We start from the raw sequence: 19,153 nt of genomic DNA, 5'->3' as shown, positions 1-19,153 counted from the left end.
GAAGGGCTACCATCAACAAATCAACAAATGACAAGTGCTGGTGAGGATGTGGAGAAAAGGGAACCCTAGTACACTGCTGGTGGGAATGCATACTAGTGTAGCCATTATGAAAAACAGTATGAAGTTTCCTCAAAAAATTAAATATGGAACTGCCATTTGACCCAGTGATCCCACTTCTAGGAATATATCCTAAGAAACCCGAAATACCAATCAGAAAGAATGTAAGTACCCCTATTTCATAGCGGCACAATTTACAATAGCTAAAATCTGGAAACAGCCCAAGTCCCCATCAGTAGATAAGTGGATAAAAAAGCTGTGGTACATTTACACCATGGAATACTATGCAGCAGTAAAAAAGAAGAATCTCTTACCCTTTGAGACAGCATGGAGGGACTTGGAGAGTACCATGCTAAGTAAAATAAGTCAGTCAGAGAAAGACAAGTATCACATGATCTCACTCACATGTGGAATATAGGTAAAAAAATAAACTAATGAACAGAGTAGTTCCAGAGACATGGAAGCATGGAACAGAGTGTGGAATCTCGGAGGGAAGGCAGGGGAGGGTGTTCGGGTGGGAGGTAATCAACCAAGGACCTTGTATGCATATATTCATGGCCCATGGACACAGACAATGCAGAGGTGAGGGCCTGGGGCAGGGGACGGGGGCAGGCTGAAGGGCGTCAATGGGGGGGAAAAAGAGGACAAATGTAATAGTTTCAACAATAAAGAATTATTTAAAAATATATAAGTAAATAAAAACACTATAAAAGGCAATTTACTCTGTACCTTTGGATGGCGACAGGCATGGATCTGAGTGCTGCGGTCTGTGGTAAGATGATGGAGAATGTCAGGCATGTTTCGAAACATGTCTAATTTATCCACATGAACCTGAGGAAAATTAGATAAGAAAATTATTTGAACTGTAATTCCTACAAATACATTACTCAGGAGTAATTATGCAGGGATAAATCATCTAGTTAGGGAACTCCTCTTTCTTGAAACCAAGTTTTTGGCATTTCAGTGCCCATCAGTATTCTGTCAGGATGTCAACAGGCAAAGGACAAAGGTCATTTTCCCACCAGTCAGTGTTACAACCTATCGTTGGTGGTAAGAAAAAATTCTGGAGATTCAATTGGTGGATTTCAGTCCTTTGGTCCACTGAGTCATTCAATTAATATCTATTGTACACCTACTATATATCAAGCTTTATTCTAAATGCATGAAATTCGTGCAAGAGTAGGCCTTCCTTCACCCCGTTGCCACCACGGGCTTCCCTCTGGCACCCAGGACCTGGGCTTCCCTCGCAGCCCTGGCTTCATCTGGAAGGTAGTCTGGAAGGGCATCCGGTCTAATTAGCATATTACACTTTTATTATTATAGATTGGGTATACAGCAGTGAATGCAGCAGATAAAAGCAATCAAGAATGTGCCCTAGCCAGTTTTGCTCAGTGGATAGAGCATTGGCCCTTGGACTGAATGGTCAGGTTCGATTCTGGTCAAGGGTATGTATCTCGGTTGCAAGCCCAATCTCCAGCCCCAGTTGGGGCATGTGCGGGAGGCAACCAATTGATGTGTCTCTCTCAATCAATGTTTCTCTCTTTGTCTCTCACCCTCCCTTCCACTCTTCTACTCTCTCTAAATATCAGTGGGGAAAAAATGTATCCTCGGGTAAGGATTAACAAAACAAAAAAAGAATCACTCACGAACACAGGCACTCAACATACTTGGCAGGGGGAAGAGAGCTGGACTAGGAAGCAGGGACCCATCCTCCCTTACCACACACCTCTTTACTGGATGAAAATAGGGAAGACAGAAGAGAGAAAATAAGAAAACCTTGGTCACCTTTAGAATTTTAAGGTCAATACATTTTAAAGTATTAATGTCAATGTATTAGTTTTACCTAAAGCTTCTAGCTAGTTCTTAACATCATCAGTAGCTTCTTGGAACTATGCAAAATGACATATAACAAAACCATTTTTTACCATAGACTAGCTCAGTGGTCGCAAACTGCGGCTCAGCAAATCGCGGCTTGCGAGCCACATGCGGCTCTTTGGCCCCTTGAGTGTGGCTCTTCCACAAAATACCGACTTCTGCGCATGGGCCACGAAGTTTCAATCACACTGTACATGAGCGCCCGCACGTGGTATTTTGTGGAAGAGCCACACCCAAGGAGCCAAAGAGCCGCATGTGGCTCGTGAGCCGTGGTTTGCCAACCACGGGACTAGCTGATATAAAACCAGAGTTAAGTTCCTAAGGCATCTCACTGACATTATAATGAAACATTGAAAGAAACATTATTGAAGAACCTACTGTACCTGAGTTGATATAAAGATTATGAAATGGCACCAAAAAAAGTATTGTCATTTTGAACAAAACAGATTAGAATAATGCCAAATTGCTGTGGCAATTAATACCAAGACAGGAATAAAAAGAATCCAAGCATAAACACTTATCCTGTGGCCTATTCCACTCCCTATCTGTTTATTAAGGACTAAGAAGTAACAATGAATTTGCTTTTCTGGCCTCTCCAAGAAGGAGATAAAAAGAAAAAAAAGAAGGGTGCGTGGGAGGGAATGATATAGAAACTTTCATCCTCACAATAATAAAGAAGCCTGAAAAAGTTGCCATAGATCATCGCTGAGGTTCCCTAGTCAAAAGCCTCACTGGTCTCCTTTTTTAAAATCCTGATCTGAAATGGTTTCTATTCCCCAAAAGAGATTGAGAGGATTCCCTGCAGGTTGACTGAGGTTCAGAGAAGGGCTGCTCTTCCCCAGCCCCAAGTCCTTCTCAGCCCATGGTTTCTCCCTGCAAGGCATGCAGAGCAGGAGCTACCAGCCTGCTCAATTTCACACACCGCTAAAATTTACAAAACAAATTTGGGACTGGTAAATAGTTATTACTGGTATATTCTGCCAAGAAAGGACATGAGGAGGAAAATAGTGGATAATTTCTGTGATTCTAATTTAAAAGGCCATTTTAAGGAGGGGGGGTCAAGAAGAGATTAACTGAAGAATTTACATGCATAGAAGCACAGCCCATGGACACAGACAACAGTTCAGTGAAGGCCTGGAGTGGGGCAGAAGCCAGATGGAGAGGGACCAAAGGAGGGAAGTGGGGGACATCTGTAATACTCTCAACTGTAAAAATAAATTTAAAAAACACTGGATTTCTCACTTGAGGATTACAAGAATTATTTTTGTCTGCAGCATCTTAATTCCATTCAGACACATATTTCTAACAGTTTTTTTAAAAAATCGGTCATGTCTGTTATAAGATTGAAGTATATTACTATATCTGAATGGTGTTGCTACACAGCCCTTTGTGGATGCAAATATTTACTTGATGGCCTCACTGAAAGGCTCAGCTTGTTGTAAAATAAATAAATAAAAGAAAATAGTTATGAAGGGAAAAAAAGGCAATTTTAACACCAAAAATCTCAGAATGAATGCAAATCCTTCCTAAAATGGAGAACTGGCAACTTTACACCAATATATTTGGACAGAAGGATTTTTCTTTTTTTAAACAAGAAGTTTATTTAAACAACAAGACACTTGACTTGAAGGGAAAACTATCTAGGATTCATTTTTTTAGAGTAATTTATCCCTACTTAAAGACAGATTGCCCTACATGTAACAGCTACGTACAAAAAAAGTTATAAAATTGTCCTTGGTTTTACAATGATAAATGAAAAACATTAAAATTCTCCAATCAAACAAGGTGTGCAAGAATTTTTATGTTGTTCTTTTTTTTGTTAGACAGTGAGAGCAAAATAACTTAGTGGAATATAAAGATAAGAGCTGGATGAGCATGCCACTAATGGAGAAAGGGAGTATTTTCACAGAACCAGTATTTTTTCCCCATCCCATCTCCATTTGATGTAGATCAAAACATACCATTGGCCATTTAGTTAAAAAAAAAATGCAAATGCTTGTGCACATACATCGGTTACTTTATGTACAATAAAGGAATGGGGATGGACAGAAGGATTTAAGGAAGGAATAAATTAAGGAAAGAAGGACTTAGGAAGTAAAGACTCATGAAGGCAGGAAGGGAGGGAAGAATTTTAAAATTTCAAATGCAAAAAGACTGGATCTTTTTATTTTAGTAAACTGGAGGCCTGGTGCACAAAATTTGTGCACGGGGGCGGGGGGTTCCCTCAGCCTGACCTGTACCCTCTCCAATCTGGGACCCCTCGGGGGATGTCCGACTGCCGGTTTAGGCCCGATCCCACAGGGCCTAAATCGGCCGTCGGACTACCGTCTCACAATCCAGGACTGCTGGCTCCTAACCGCTTGCCTGCCTGCCTGCCTGATTGCCCCTAACCACTCTGCCGGTTTGGGCCCAATCCCGATGGACATCCGGACATCCCTCTCGCAATCCGGGACCGCTGGCTCCTAACCGCTCGCCTGCCTGCCTGCCTGATCGCCTCTAACTGCCTCTGCCTTGGCCCCCAGCCTAAGCTGCAGTCTGGCCTCCCTCTGTCGGAGGCGACCTGGCCAATCAGGGGAAGGCGCTGCCCCCATCATCCCACTGCTGCTGCCACTGGCGGCTACCATGGCTGCCTGAGCCTCGGGTCTCCCAGCCGGATGCGGCTGCCTGAGCCGTGGGCTGGCCCTCACAGCGGCAGCTGCCATCCGCAGCTTGCCTGAGCCTCAGGCAACTGCTGCGGCTTTGTCCAGAAGGACATCCAGATGGTCCTCCGGAAGACGTCCGCCTTAATTAGCATATTACCCTTTTATTAGTACAGATTACATTGTATATAATCCTTAAGTTCTTTGCACCAGTTAGCTGGGGGATCTATATTAAAAGATACAAAGCGAGGTAGAACTTAAATACCCAAGTAATCCGGCACTTCGTTTATTCAGCACCGTTACCAAAGCTCCACCTTGTCTTAGGGGACAAGAGCAGAAGCCACAGGCCCCATGTGGCACAGCAGGAAAGGGCTCCCTGCCCAGCAGCACTCACCACACACACATACCGGGTTCTCCGCCCAGAGTCCTGAGCGCCCAGCACTGGGCCATCTGGAGGGCAAGGAAAACTCCCCCCAGCCTGATCAGATACAGATCCACAGAGACTCAGTGTTCTGGGACAGGTGTTTTAGACTTTTTTTTACCATTACCCACAGTAAGAAATATGTTTTCCACAGTAACCCAGTATACATACACATATATATATGTGTATTGTGTCTGATTCCCTCCGTAAATGTTCATAAGATAATAATTACTCTGACTGCAAGCAATATACTCGAATATTCTCTAGTTCAAGTTTATTCACAATGCTGGTCATAATCACTAAATTTATTTCATGGGCCGTGGATTTTGAAAAAATACTTTCTCTATGGGACATTTCACCAAAGGGCGCTTCTCAGCTATTTGGATCACTGCCAAGTCCTCGCATGTGGACATGAATAAACAAGATGACGTTACTTCAGAGGGGCTCCAACCTGGGCCACACATATGTTTTGACAGGCTGTTTCCATCTTTGTTTTCAGTTTTGGTGGGGTTGGGAGGGGAGGAAAGGTGAAGTGGGGAGAATGAAAAGGACCAGCAGAAAAGAAAGCTTCCACCGTACCTGGAGTCCAAATTCTTCACTAAGGTTGGTGAACAGATACTCATACCCGTACGCTGCTTTGCAGTTCAGCCACACGACATGGTATGGACTCCGAGTGATCCAGCTCCGAACCAGCTCCAAAATTCCACTCAGACACTCTCCCTGGCAGGATGTTTTATTAAAAGGCATTTAACAATTTTAAGAATATCACTTACCCAGTGAAATAAGCCATTCAGAGAAAAACAAGTACCATATCATTTCACTTCTATGTGGAATCTAATGAACAAAATAAACTAACAAAGTGGAGACAAACTCATGACAGACAGACAGCTGTCAGAGGAGCAGGGGTTGGGAGCTGCATGAGAAGAGTGAAGACACTAAGAAAAGAAAAAAAAAGACTCATGAATACAGACAACAGTATGGTTACTGAATGGGGGGAGGTAGAAGAGAGTTAAGGGGGATTAAATGATGATGGAAGGAGACTTCGCTTGGGGTGGTGAACACACAATACAATATATAATGTATTGTAGAACTGTATACCCAAATCATGTACAATTTTATTAACCAATGTTACCCCAATAAATTCAACAACAAATAAATCTGAGATTATGAAAGTATTAAAAAGAAAAGAATAGCACACTTATCTTTTCTTTCCATTCCCAACATTCCCAAATATTAATGCTAATGGGAACAATTATGACCTGATTTGTTATCCCACAAACTTTCTACTAGAAATATGCCATGCCCAGGTTCTCACCCCATTTCTCCAGAGAGACTTACTCGACTAGGAATTTGATAAAATTTGGGATCGCAGAAAGTAGTATCTAAGTACACACTTTGGATGTCTTTCACTCTGGGGAGAAAAAAAACTGATGTTAAGCTAATGTGAAATAATCATCTAGAAAGTTTAAACCCTCAATTATTTTACAGGATGTTCTATTCCATTTGGAGTATTTTATTTAAAAAAACTTTGCTGAGAAGTGATTTCCATACAATAAAATACACAGATTTTGCACACATGGTTCAGTGAACTTTGACAAATTCACTTATCTACTACACCAATCAACACACAGAATGTTGAAGAAAAATGTTTCAAGAATAAAAATTAGCTTTACTATTACAAATATTACAATCAAGTTTGATTTCTAAGAAAAGCAAAGGCTTGTATTTGGGGCAAACAGGCAATAAAACTTTTCCAATGGTGCAGCCTTACACAAAGCCCAGTACCTGCCCCCGCAATGCAGAAGCTCCATTCTGGCAGCTTCTCCTTTGGCCAATCTGAAGTCTCCTGTGTACAAGACAGTTCCATTATCACCCTGAAATAAAAACCTGTGAAGAAAATATATATTAGTGATTTCTCAGTCTCATACAAAACCCTAATAAAGCAAATACTAATTCCACAGCAAATGTTTCCTGCCAAACACACCACTATCACCTAGTGTTAATGGAATTTCAATAATCTCTAAACCACACCAGGCACTCGGCTGCCGCCTGTTCCATGGGGTAGAAAAAAATGGCACACGAAGATTCCATTGAGTTTGCAATAGATGTCCCCAGAAATATGTCAGCACTCTCAACTATATATTGAGATCATTCCTTTTCATGGAGAGAAAAATCCATGTGATAGGAAAATGTAAAACTAATGGAGAAATAGCTATCGAAGACTTCCATGATAAAGAAACCCACATTTCAAACTTGATATTCACCTCAGCCGCCCAAGTTAAAGATTGAAAACAAAGATTAAAGAAAGTGCCATAAAAATAATCAAATCTCCCTATACATATTAGTTGCTAGACCTTAAAAATATATTTCTATAAATATTAGACAATTCTACATATAATAAAATGGCAAAATAGATGAGTTCCCTTACATAACTGATCCTGGGCAATGACCAGCTGGTAAGAGAGTCACAACAATCTCTTCCTTCTAAAAAGAAAAAGAAAATAAGTTATCATTAGGGCCCAGCTAAATAAATCTCTCCTTAATAGAACATATTCAAGTACTTCTCAAGAATGTGCCTTTTCTCCTCATTTCTTCTCTCTCTCCAAACTCTGGAAACAAGTGAAATCCTTGCCACAAAATAGTTAAACGTTGAATTACAATATGATACAGCAAATGAACACTTGTGTACATACACAAGAGAAATGAACACTTAGGTCCACATAGAAAGCTGTACATGAATGTTCATAGCAGCATTATTCATACTAGCCAAAGAGAAGAAACAGTCCACAGGTCTAGCAAATGATGAATGAATAAACAAAATGTGGTCTATCCATACAATGGGATAGTATTTGGCCATAAAAAGAAATGAAATACTGATACACACTACAACATGGATAAACCTTGAAAGCATTAGGTAAAGTGAAAGAAGTCACATTTGTCTGATGCAATTTATATGAAATTTCCAGAATCAGCAAATCTATAGAGACTTCAAGTAAAATAGTGGTTGCCAGGGGCTGAAGGGAGGAAGAATTAGGGAGTAACTGCTAATGGGTACAGGGTTTCTTTTTGAGTGATGAAAATATTCTAAATTGATTATGGTGATGGATATATGTCTGTAAATATAGTTAAAACCTTTGAAATGTACACCTTAAGTGGGGTGAGTTGTAAGGTATGTGAGTTATATCTCATAATGCTGTTATTTATAAAGAAAGAAAGAAAGAAAGAAAGAAAGAAAGAAAGAAAGAAAGAAAGAAAGAAAGAAAGAAAGAAAGCAAGCAAGCAAGCATGGTGTAGCCTGGTCCCAAGTCACCATACTGCACACCATCCTGTTGGAGCTGAGCCTGATGGGCAATACTGCCTCTCAGTCCTCAGGGCAGAGTGGGGGCGGAGTAGGGGGAATGGTGGGCAGAACTCTGGACACACCAGCTTCTCCCATAAATCTAACTTCATTCATTCCGAAGGCCCCTTTAAAATAGGGTCTCCTACTGGTTAGAGCTGGAAACACAACACACAAAAGCCACAGAGCATGAAAAGAAATTGCCTGAGTGGACAGAAAATTCTGCTCAATGAGAGCTATCTGCTGCCTAGGGCCCAATTTTAAGAAAGCCTTTCACCAACATATGTCACAGGGCAGCAGGGCAATGAGATTAAGTCTCCAAAACATGTCAGCTAACTGATCTCAGGTTGGCACTGAGAAAGGTTCAGGCCATCTTTTTAACCCACCCAAAATTGGCCGTGCAGTCCTCCCTCAGGACGATGCTTTGATGAGGAGTACTTCAAATGCCTGATCCTCTCCAAAGAGGAAATGTGAAAAGTCAGGGCCTGTCTGATCACAGTCTTAGGACACCTCTCAGAGTTCACCATGTCAACAAAGCAGGTTATAATTGGACTGTGGAACAAATATTCACTAGATTTGCCAAATATTAGGAAAATACCTCCTAGCTCTAGATATAATTTGAGGTAAAAACAGCAAATAAGCCCAGCCAGTGTGGCTCAGTGGTTGAGTGTCAACCTATGAACCAGGAGGTCACGGTTTGATTCCCGATCAGGGCACATGCCCCGGTTGCAGGCTTGATCCCCAGTGTGGGGTGTGCAGGAGCCAGCCAATCAATGATTCTCTCTCATCATGGATGTTTCTCTCTCTCTCCCCCTCTCCCTTCCTCTCTGAAGTCATTAAAAATATATTTTTAAAAGAAACACCAAATAAAAGGTAGGTCCATAGTCCTATTTATTATTAAAATAATACACTCACAACACAAAAGCACCTACTTCTAAATTTAAGGACAAAAAATAAATAGATCCACTTGGACCAGGTTTTTTTTCTTGAATAGGAAAATGATTTGGAGGGGAGGGGAAAGAAGAGAGAAAAAGATAAAGATGAAAAAGAAAATGCAATGATTCAGAGAAAAAAAAATCACAATATACATAAATTTGCTGCAAAAATATTAAGCATCATTTATATCCTGAACATTTATAATAAGCTTATTAAATGTGACAATGACATCCCATAGTAATATCAACAACTGGCATTCCCATCATTAGCATGTAGTATTAGAAAGGAGCTGTTCTGACAGAAGTCATATCTAGTCGTTGGGAGGTAAAGAATAAGTATGTTATACATGGTGTACTTTCCCACAAACTCACTCAATTACTATAATTTTTATTTATGGTTAAATGAACATTCAAAATCAAGGCGAAAGGTAAATAATCATTTTAGCACTAAGTATTAATTTTCAAAAACATGACATTTAAAATTTAGTTACCTCGCCTGATGCTTCATCGACTAAGGATATCTGGGTAGGAGTTTCAATTTCAATTGATATCTATTAAAATAAAATAAGAGGTCATGTATACATCATATTATATATTTCCACAGTTTTTCATTGCTTTATAGGCCTTTGCCATCTCAAACATAGAAAGGGGACTAAGAGAAGAAGTTGTAGGCTCTCTATAACACTCACTAAAATAAATGTTTTAAACGACTTGAAAACATGATAAAGCTAAAATAATACCTTTCTTGAGCTTAATGTGGTAACAAATATTAAGTGCCTTATAAACTCATATCTCCTTTGACAGCAATTGTATTTCCACGAATTCAATCTTCTTCCCTTCACCTCCTCATCCCTTGAACCTGAGTCTTTGTAAAACAGTTATGTGTTCTGTATGTTTAGGTTTTGTGCTACAGAACACTATGGATCTATCCCTGATATGCTGGCCGAGTTCACATATCTGAGCTGCTACAGAGTACTCCAAGGTGTACTTGCACATTTTACTAGAACAATAGCTGACACGGAAAGGCATTCAATAAATAGATGATGAATGAATGAACATAATTATTCACCTTTTTATGTTTACATATGCAATGGCCTTTTCCCCCCAATGTACTATTATTATCTACTAGAGGCCCGTGCACAAAATTCGTGCACTCGGGGGGAGTCCCTCAGCCTGGTCTATGCCCTCCCGCAGTCCAGGAGCCCTTGGGGGATGTCCAACTGACAGCTTAGTGCTGCCACAGAGGTGGGAGAGGCTCCCACCACTGCTGCTGTGCTCACCAGCGGTGAGCCCGGCTTCTGGCTGAGCGGTGCTCTCCCTGCAGGAGTACACTGACCACCAGGGGGCAGCTCCTGCATTGAGCGTCTGCCTGCTGGTGGTCAGTGCGCGTCATAGTGACCGGTGGTTCTGCTGTTGGGCTGAAACTGGCTCTCCGACATTCCCCAAGGGGTCCCAGATTGCGAGAGGGCACAAGCCAGGCCTAGGGACCCCACTGGTGCACGATCGGGGACAGAGAGAGATGCGGGAGGTTGGCCAGCCAGGGAGGGACTGTGGGAGGGCTCCAGGGCGTGTCTGGCCCATCTTGCTCAGTCCCGGTGGGCCGGACCCCAGCAGCAAGCTAACCTACTGGTCAGAGTACCTGCCCCCTGGTGGTCAGTGCACGTCACAGCGAGTGGTTGAGCGGCCTTAGCATAACATTAGCACATTACACTTTGATTGGTTGAATGGCCAACCAGCCGACTGGACATTTAGCATATTAGGTTTTTATTATATAGGACTAGAGGCCCAGTGCACAAAATTCATGCACTTGTAGGGTACCTAGTGCCTGCTGTCTGCCGGCCAGGTTTTCCCTCCCTTCCCCTGGCTGCCTGCCAGCGCCGGGGCCTCCCTCCCTTCCCCTGGCCAGCCCACCCCCTGGTTGAACTCCTGGAAGAACTCCGGTAGAAGGGAAAATTTGCATACTATGCTTTATTATATAGGATTTTGGCAGCAGGGTTGAGTGGCTTAACTTTTTATTACTCCTATAACAATTCATCTAGTATAGGGATTATTTGTTCTCTAATATTTGGCAAATGCACCTATAAAACTATCTGGGCCTGGGGCTTCATTTAAGAAAAAAATCTTTAAAAATTGTTTTAATTTCTTGGATGGTTACTGATTTATTCAAGTTCTCCACTTTACTTGCCTCAATTTGGTATTTTCCTACTTTTCCAGATATCTATCCACTTTGTCTAAATTATCAAATACAATACTTTATAACAACTGTCAAAAAATGCATTGCTGTTATTAATGTCCTTTTAGTATTCTGTATTTTTATATGCATCTTTTTTGTTGTTGTGAATCCTCACCAAGGCTATTTGCCCCATGGCTTTTCAGAGAGAGTGTGGAGGGGGAAATTGAAAGCTGTCAGCAGTCCAACAACAAACAGATTATGACACTTGTTCAGACTTCTCTGCCAGTTCCCACAATTACTTAGGGTTTAACCCACATAATGAGCCCTAGTTCTATTCACTTACTGTGGTTCTTTTCTTCTCATCAATATGGGTGATCATTATTACTTTATCTGGTTTGATGTTACCTTGTCAATTACCTATCTTCTTGACCCATTGTTCCTTTTAACAGTAAATAACATCCTCTTTGAAACTTAGGAATTTTTTTTCCTTTCAATTCTACTTTGTATGACATAAGAATTGCCACTCTGGCATTTTTAGAGTCTAACTGTTTAGTATAGGTTTTCCCTTTTTATTCCCATTTTAACCTGCATTTATACAAAGGCTAGTGGATCTTTCTTATTTTTTTAACCTCAACTGAGAATTTGTCTTTCGATCAATAATTAAATTAAATCCATTGATATTTATAGTAATTATTGTTATAACAAAACTTTTCCTGGCATCTTCACATTTTCTACGTAGCATACTTCTGTTTTTCTCCCCTTTACTGTATCTTCCTTCCATTAATTAGATCCATTTTATTCTGCCAGATTCAAAATTACTCATTCCATTTTTATTCTGTTTCTTAACCATTTCTTATTATAACCCATAGTTTTATTTATTTCTCTTAATCAATCCCATGGTCTAAATAAATGATTTATTAATTATGTTAATGACCATTTTACACATTAGAGTATTAAAATGCAATTTAGCCAGAAATTCAAAGAGATAAAACTAAGAACCAAGATTAAACTATTGAGGGACAAGAAAAGCAAACTGAAATATAAAATGTTGACCTCTTTTAAACTTCTTAATTACAAAAGGCTAAATATTAATATTATAATGAACGTAGTATGCGAGGAATTGGGCTTTGAATAATTCCAATGTTTTGTTCTATCTACCTCAAAAAATATTTCCCGGTAAAAAAAAAAAATTGGCATCATTCAAAAAATAAAACTTACAATTCTTTTCTCCCAAAACCTGTATTTCGGGCTAGTTAACAACAACTCTTTAGTAACAGGCGAACAGTATAAGTAAACCTTCAAGCTGAAAGAGAAAGGAAAAAAAGCCACTCAGTAGGATCCAAAATGAGACATTTTGGTGACTAGATAATACATTTCATCATATATCAGTTCATCTCGAATAATTCAAAATGTGAACTGGCACACAAAGTGTTAAGTGTAGTTCCCAACATGCCAGCATCCCAGTAACTATCTCAGTCCCATCGAGAGTGTAAAGGGATGGGGAAGAAGCAGACAGAAAAAACAGTGTCCTCTGATCTCCTCAAAAGGTTGGCCTCACCAACTTTATGTTAAAGATGCATTATTGTACATGATCAGGTATATCTAGAAAAATACCATCAAATGGGGAATGGAAAGGGTGTATAGGGCGGGGGACAGAAGACTTCTGTATTTTGCTTCATATAAGTCTATTCTGTTTTGTTTGAGAGTTTTTTTGTTTGTTTTTTAAGTGAGCAGAGGTCAATTTCATGATAAATTTTAAAAATTCAACAGTATAACTTAAAGGTTAGGAATATAATCTGTGGCAGACTGTATTTTCAAAAGATGCCCACACTAATATATATCCCCATCCATACAGTCTTCTTACAATATGGACATGGAAGTTCCTCAAATGACAGAAGGTCTCTATATTAATCTCCCCCTGAACCTGGGTAGGACTCTGTAACTGTTTTAAGCAACAGAACATGATGGAAGTAATATTGCAGGACTTTTGAGGATAGATCTCTGGGCGATATGGCTGCCTGCTAACTCTCTCCTGGGACATACACTCTTTTTTTTTCTTAGTTTCCATTTAAGAAATCCAGCTATCCTGCCCTGGCCAGTGTGGCTCAGTTGGTGGGAGTGTCGCCCTGTGCACTGAAAGGTGGCAGGTTCGATTCCCAGCACATACATAGACTGAAGGTTCAATCCCCCGTTAGGGTGCATAGGAGAGGCAACCAATGGAGGTTTCTCTCACACATCAATGTTTTTCTCTATCTCTTTCCCTTCCTACCCCTCTCTTTGAAAATCAATAAACATGTCTTTGGATGAGCATTAAAAATAAAAGGAGGAGGAAGAGGAGATAAAGGAGGAGGAGAGGAAAGAGGAGGAGAAAGAGAAGGAGGAGGAGCTGAAGGAGGAGGAGAGGAAAGAGGAGGAGAAAGAGGAGGAGGAGGAAGGGAAGGAGTAGGGGGAAGGGGAGGAGGAAGGGAAGGAGGAGGTGGAAGGGAAGGGGAAGAAGAGGGGGAGGGGGAAGAGGAGGAGGAAGAGAGGGGGGAAGGGAAGGGAGAGGGGGGAGGGGGAGGAGGAGGAGAAGTCCAGCTATCCTGAAACAACATTCTGAAGAGATTTTTTGGACACAGGCATGCCCAAGAAGCCCCAGGCATTTGAGTCTTCTCAGCCCAGGTGTCACACATGGAAAGAATGAGCCTTCAGGTCAGCCCCAGTCAGGCAGAAACCAGCCATCCTCACTGTGCCCCATGAATTCCTGACCCACAGAAACTGAGAGAATGCATTATTAGTTGGTTTAAGTCACTATGTTTTAGGGTAATTTGTTATGCAGCAATAGGTAACTAATACACAGGCTCTAAAATCAGACAGACCTGGTTGAAATCCTGGTCCTGCCACCTACTGGCTGTGTGACCTTGGGCAACTAATTTAACCTCTCTGGTTCCTCAGTTTCCTCATCTGTAAAATAGAAATAATATCTATAACAATAATAATAATAATAATAATAATAATAATAATAATAAAATATCTAAATAGTAGGAATATCTATTCAAGAGGTTATCAAAAGGCTCTAAGGAGGATGTCAGCCCCAAGAAGACAGGGGTTTTCATCTGCGTTGCTCACTATTGTGTCCTCAACATCCAGCACAGTGCCCGACTCATCACAGGCACTCAAAGAAACTGCTGAACTGATAAACATGCAGTGCCTTGAATATATATAAATAATCAATAACTATAACAGTCATTATCAAAAACAGACTATTGATATCCCTTAGCAGATAGCACTTAGCCTGACATCCACTGGTTGGTTCAAAAGTCAAAAAGTCAATGGGGCCCTTCCCAAATAGGTATCTTGGGAATCTGGAATTTAGATTTAGAGAGTGGCTGATGGAAAGAATACAATAGTTCAGCTTTAAGAAAAAATCCAACAATATTATATGATTCCTTACAGTGGGACAACCACTTACACATACACTCTCTTATAAAAAGGAACAGATTGCTGCTACACACAAAAGCATGGGCGAGTCATACAAAGATGTTAAGTGAAAGAGAAAAGTCTGTTCAGTATGATTCTATTTACTTAAAGTTCAAAAGTCAGAGCTAACCCATGATGACAAAAGTCAAAACTGAGGTGACCTTAGGGAGAGGGGGCTGACTGGGAGGAGGAACGGGGATACTGGTTCTGCTCTATTTCTTGATTTGGGTGGAAGCTTCACTTGTAAAAGTTCTTCAGATTGTACCCTTATAATGTATGTCCTCTTCAGTATAGGTTTTATGGCTCAATTAAAATGGTTAAAGACAGACACATACACAAATAAGTAGCAAAAAAATTACCTGCACTCCAACCTTCTTTTCAAGGCAGGGGCTCTTAACCCTTTCATGTGATCTAAAAACAAAAAAATCAAAAAACATAAACACATTATATTTTCAAAGTCTTACTTAGCCCAAGGAAATTCAGTTGTCTGCTCTTTTTTACTTCCTTTTAAGAGAAAATACATGACGGGTTCACTTTTATCAGAGAATTGATTCATATAGGCTATTGACTCTTTCTTCTGCAGGTAAAGAATCGGTCTGAACATAGGACAGGAACCACTAAAGTTGACCATCTCTTCCTCTGAGCCATCAGAAGCCATTTAAAAGGAGAATGGTTCCCTGAATCTCAGGGCGGAGTCTAAATCACTCTGAACAGCCACAGAAAAAGAGTGACCAGGGTCTCATTCAGAACTGCTTCCAGCAACTTCCTTTACCCCCTTCTTTCATTTCAATCCAATCACCCTTAGTCCTTGCTCTCTGTGACACATTCAATTTATCCCTTAAGAGATTAGTTAGGGATAACTAATAACCCTTAAGTTAGTCCATCTTAAAATTCAAGCTTGCTTCCACAGAATTCTCTAGGAAATCCTCCAGGCTTAGCCCAGAATAAGAAGAGTTGTGTTGTCTTCACGCCTACTGTGACTGCTGGGTTGAAAAGTGGGATATTTCTATCCACACAGGCTTGTTCCACAGTCTCCCAAATTAACAGGCACAGAAAGATGACATTTAAACACAAGTAACATTTACACCAAATAGCACATTCAATACAGAGTGCATTCTAATAGACTCTGACCTTGAGCATGCAAAGGCCTAGATAACAATGACCAAATACTTCTAAATTGTTTAGTTAGATCAAACAAATTCTAATTATCCTAATTACCACCTACACACATGCCTCAGTTCATAGGTGGTGATCGTTGACTCCAGTGAACACAAGGCAGTCACCACAGCTCACGTGGCAGGCCTTCACTGGACAGGTGCCTCCAAAGGACAACCCACCTGCCCCCTTGGAGGGTGAATCTTCTCAGATCACTCCTGGCCCAGGTGTTCAGGACCATCGGGTGCACCAGAGGGCAGGCATCTCAGTAACTGGGGTTTCCAGAGAGTTTATGTCATGGCAAAAAGGAGGCAGACTCAGAACTCTGCTCCTGCTCTGCAACTAAGTCAGTAGGCAGCACTCTCGAGCTGTTTTAGCAAGACCCCCACCCACTCTCCAGGTCCCTTCCTGACTAGTGGCCAGTACAGCCTCAGTAAATTTGGTTTGTGCTGTTAGAAGTGCACCCAGACTCCTTTCTGGGGCCTTTTCTTTCTTCCTTGACCAGAATAAATCATCATAAGTTGTCCCCTGAAGGGGTCCTCCCCAGTACTGGGTGACTATCTCAGGCCATGGGTCCCCTGTCTTCTTCCAGGCCTCAGTGATGGTTAGTAAAGTCTATCCCACTCCAAGTACAGCACTGGGTTCCAGATGGTCCATAAACTAGCATCAAGTGGATCGTGGCCTACCCCAAATTGTATCAAAATGTGATATTAACATGTTTATGTGCAACTTTTCTAGCAAAGTGGTTCATGGATTTTATCAGATATTACGTATTAGCTGCCAAATTAACAGACACAGAAAGATGACATTTAAACACAGGTAACATTTGCACCAAAGGGCTGTTGTTTAAACCCCCCAGTCTATGGTACTCTGTTATGACAGCCCTGCTTTGTGCGGTTAGAAGTGCACCCAGAGACTCCTTTCTGGGGCCTTTTCTTTCTTCCTTGACCAGAATAAATCATAAGTTGTCCCCAGAGGGGTTCTCCCCAACACTGGGTGACTAGCCCTGGCTGTCATAACAGAATACAATAGACTGGGGGTTTAAACAGCAGAAATTTATCTGTCAGAGTTCTAGAGGCTGAAGTCCAAGACTGGATTCTAATAAGACCTCTCTTCCTGGCTTGCAGACCTTCTTGCTATCTGCTCACATGACTTTTCCATGTGTATGTGGGGAGAGAGGGAGAGAAGGAGGGAGGGAGAGAGAGAGAGAGGGAGGGAGGGAGGGAGGGAGGGAGGGAGGGAGAGATTGAGAGAGAGAGAGAGAGAGAGAGATTTCTTCCTCTTCAAATTAAGACCCCACCCTTAGGACCCCTTTTCACCTTATTACTTCCTAAATGCCCTATCTCCAAATACATTCATATTGGGGTTAAAGGCTTCAACATGTGAATTGGGGGAGGGGGATTCCACAGAACATCCAAAAACATCTCTTTCTCAAAACGGTTAAAAACCACCAGGAGGCAACATAGGAAAATACCAAAAGCAGAAGTTGAGTGCTTGCCCTTGATGAGTTTACACCCCTGGTTGAGTAAACAGACCCACACATAATTCGAGAACAGGGAACATTAGAAATTTCTCGAATAGCAATTTCTGGCTTCAACATACAAACTAATTATGATTTCACAAATTCTTTTAGATGAATTCTTTCTCCAAACTCACTACTCCTAAATCCGAAGGCAAGCCCCTCTGCCATAATTTAATCACAGCTAACACATTCAGAAACTCCAGTGAGACTTAACACAAAAGGTAAAAACAGGGGCATCTGCATCCAGTAGCAGATTCTCAATGGAAAAAAAAAAGACCCCAAAAAAGTTATTCTCAAGAATAAGCAGAAGACCCTTATTAAAGAGGCTCACAGAGCTATTTAGCAAATGGAGAGGAACTTCAGATTTTCCTCATTAAAGATAGATAATTGGCCCTAACTGGTTTGGCTCAGTGGATAGAGTGTTGGCCTGCAGACTGAAGGGTCCCAGGTTCGATTCTGGTCAAGGGCATGTACCTTGATTGTGGGCACATCCCCAGTAGGGAGAGTGCAGGAGGCAGCTGATAGATGTTTCTCTCTCATCGATGTTTCTAACTCTCTATCCCTCTCCCCTCCTCTCTGTAAAAAATCAATAAAATATATATTTTTAAAAAGATAATTGGCGGCTTTGCGCAAGAAGTAAGTGTTTCTCCAAAGCAGTTAATGTCAACAATTTACACCAGATTAAAGTGACTGATTGATTCCACACACAAGACAACAGTTGGTCTTCACACCAACTGGTGAGGAAGGACAATGCTCAATATCTGTAATTTACTTTAAAATTACCCTGTATGATATGCATGTGTATATGTTTGTTATGCTCTGATTCAATCTTCAGGAGTGGGCGGGATATCCTTCTCAAGCTACTCTGCAAGCCCACACTCCTACCAGCAGCTACCAGAGTGCCCAAGCTCATCTTCATCTCTCATCCAGGCCGAAGGCTGTGCTAATTAGCATAATAATGTTAAAGCTGTTTTCCTTGGTGAAGTTAGTGACTCATTAATCACATAATAGATATTAAAGACCGACAACGGCTGTGAAATTAGCGGTATGCCATCTCTGGAGATTGGCTAGCTAGCATGTTTTAGAGACCCTCTGCCCTGCCTGGAGCGTCTAGTCTGGAGGCGGTATCATTACGGGTTGAAGCTTCAGGCTTCATCCCTAACCGCCTCCAGCTGTGAAATCTTAGCATCCTGGTTGCCTGACCTGGCCATCTACAAGGTAAACGAAAATGAACCTTTTCTATTGGATGTGGACAAACTATCTAAGGGAGGGGGTGGTGTGTTTTTTTTGGGGGGGGGGGGCGGGCTTGCAGTTGGCGAGTTTGCTGACAGGGTGGTTGATTTCAGGGTGAGAGTGTGCCGGAATTCCATCACCTTCTCCTTCCTAACATAGTAGCGAGGAGGCGGGAGAACTAGCTAATCCTCGCCAACCTCTGAGTACTGGCCGCTAGGAGCGCCTCCAGAACATAATAGCTGTGCCTGATCCAACTGCCCGGGTTCAGTGCGCAACCGGCAGTTGCACAGAGGAGAAAAGAAAGCCTCCGAGGCTGAAGAGCCAGGCTGGGGCGAGGGGCAGTCGCT

The 19,153-nt window shown here is 41.5% G+C and overlaps 2 protein-coding genes across 5 annotated transcripts in view; one reads left to right on the top strand and one right to left on the bottom strand.

Annotated features, from left to right (window-relative positions):
* Positions 1 to 19,153, top strand: part of MSANTD7 (Myb/SANT DNA binding domain containing 7) — a 501,345-nt gene that overhangs the window by 152,603 nt on the left and 329,589 nt on the right. The window lies entirely within an intron of this gene.
* Positions 1 to 19,153, bottom strand: part of DCLRE1C (DNA cross-link repair 1C) — a 51,895-nt gene that overhangs the window by 32,379 nt on the left and 363 nt on the right. The window contains exons 2-9 of the mRNA XM_059660008.1: positions 15,256 to 15,307; positions 12,656 to 12,740; positions 9,756 to 9,815; positions 7,421 to 7,476; positions 6,778 to 6,879; positions 6,331 to 6,403; positions 5,572 to 5,712; positions 787 to 888 (exon numbers count right to left, since the gene is read on the bottom strand). Of these exons, the coding sequence (XP_059515991.1) occupies positions 787 to 888; positions 5,572 to 5,712; positions 6,331 to 6,403; positions 6,778 to 6,879; positions 7,421 to 7,476; positions 9,756 to 9,815; positions 12,656 to 12,740; positions 15,256 to 15,307 (671 nt within the window). The remainder of the gene's footprint in view (positions 1 to 786; positions 889 to 5,571; positions 5,713 to 6,330; positions 6,404 to 6,777; positions 6,880 to 7,420; positions 7,477 to 9,755; positions 9,816 to 12,655; positions 12,741 to 15,255; positions 15,308 to 19,153) is intronic.

This window comes from Myotis daubentonii, chromosome 1 (assembly GCF_963259705.1).
Source record: "Myotis daubentonii chromosome 1, mMyoDau2.1, whole genome shotgun sequence".
Taxonomy (NCBI): domain Eukaryota; kingdom Metazoa; phylum Chordata; class Mammalia; order Chiroptera; family Vespertilionidae; genus Myotis; species Myotis daubentonii.
This window is presented reverse-complemented; position numbering and strand designations above follow the sequence as displayed.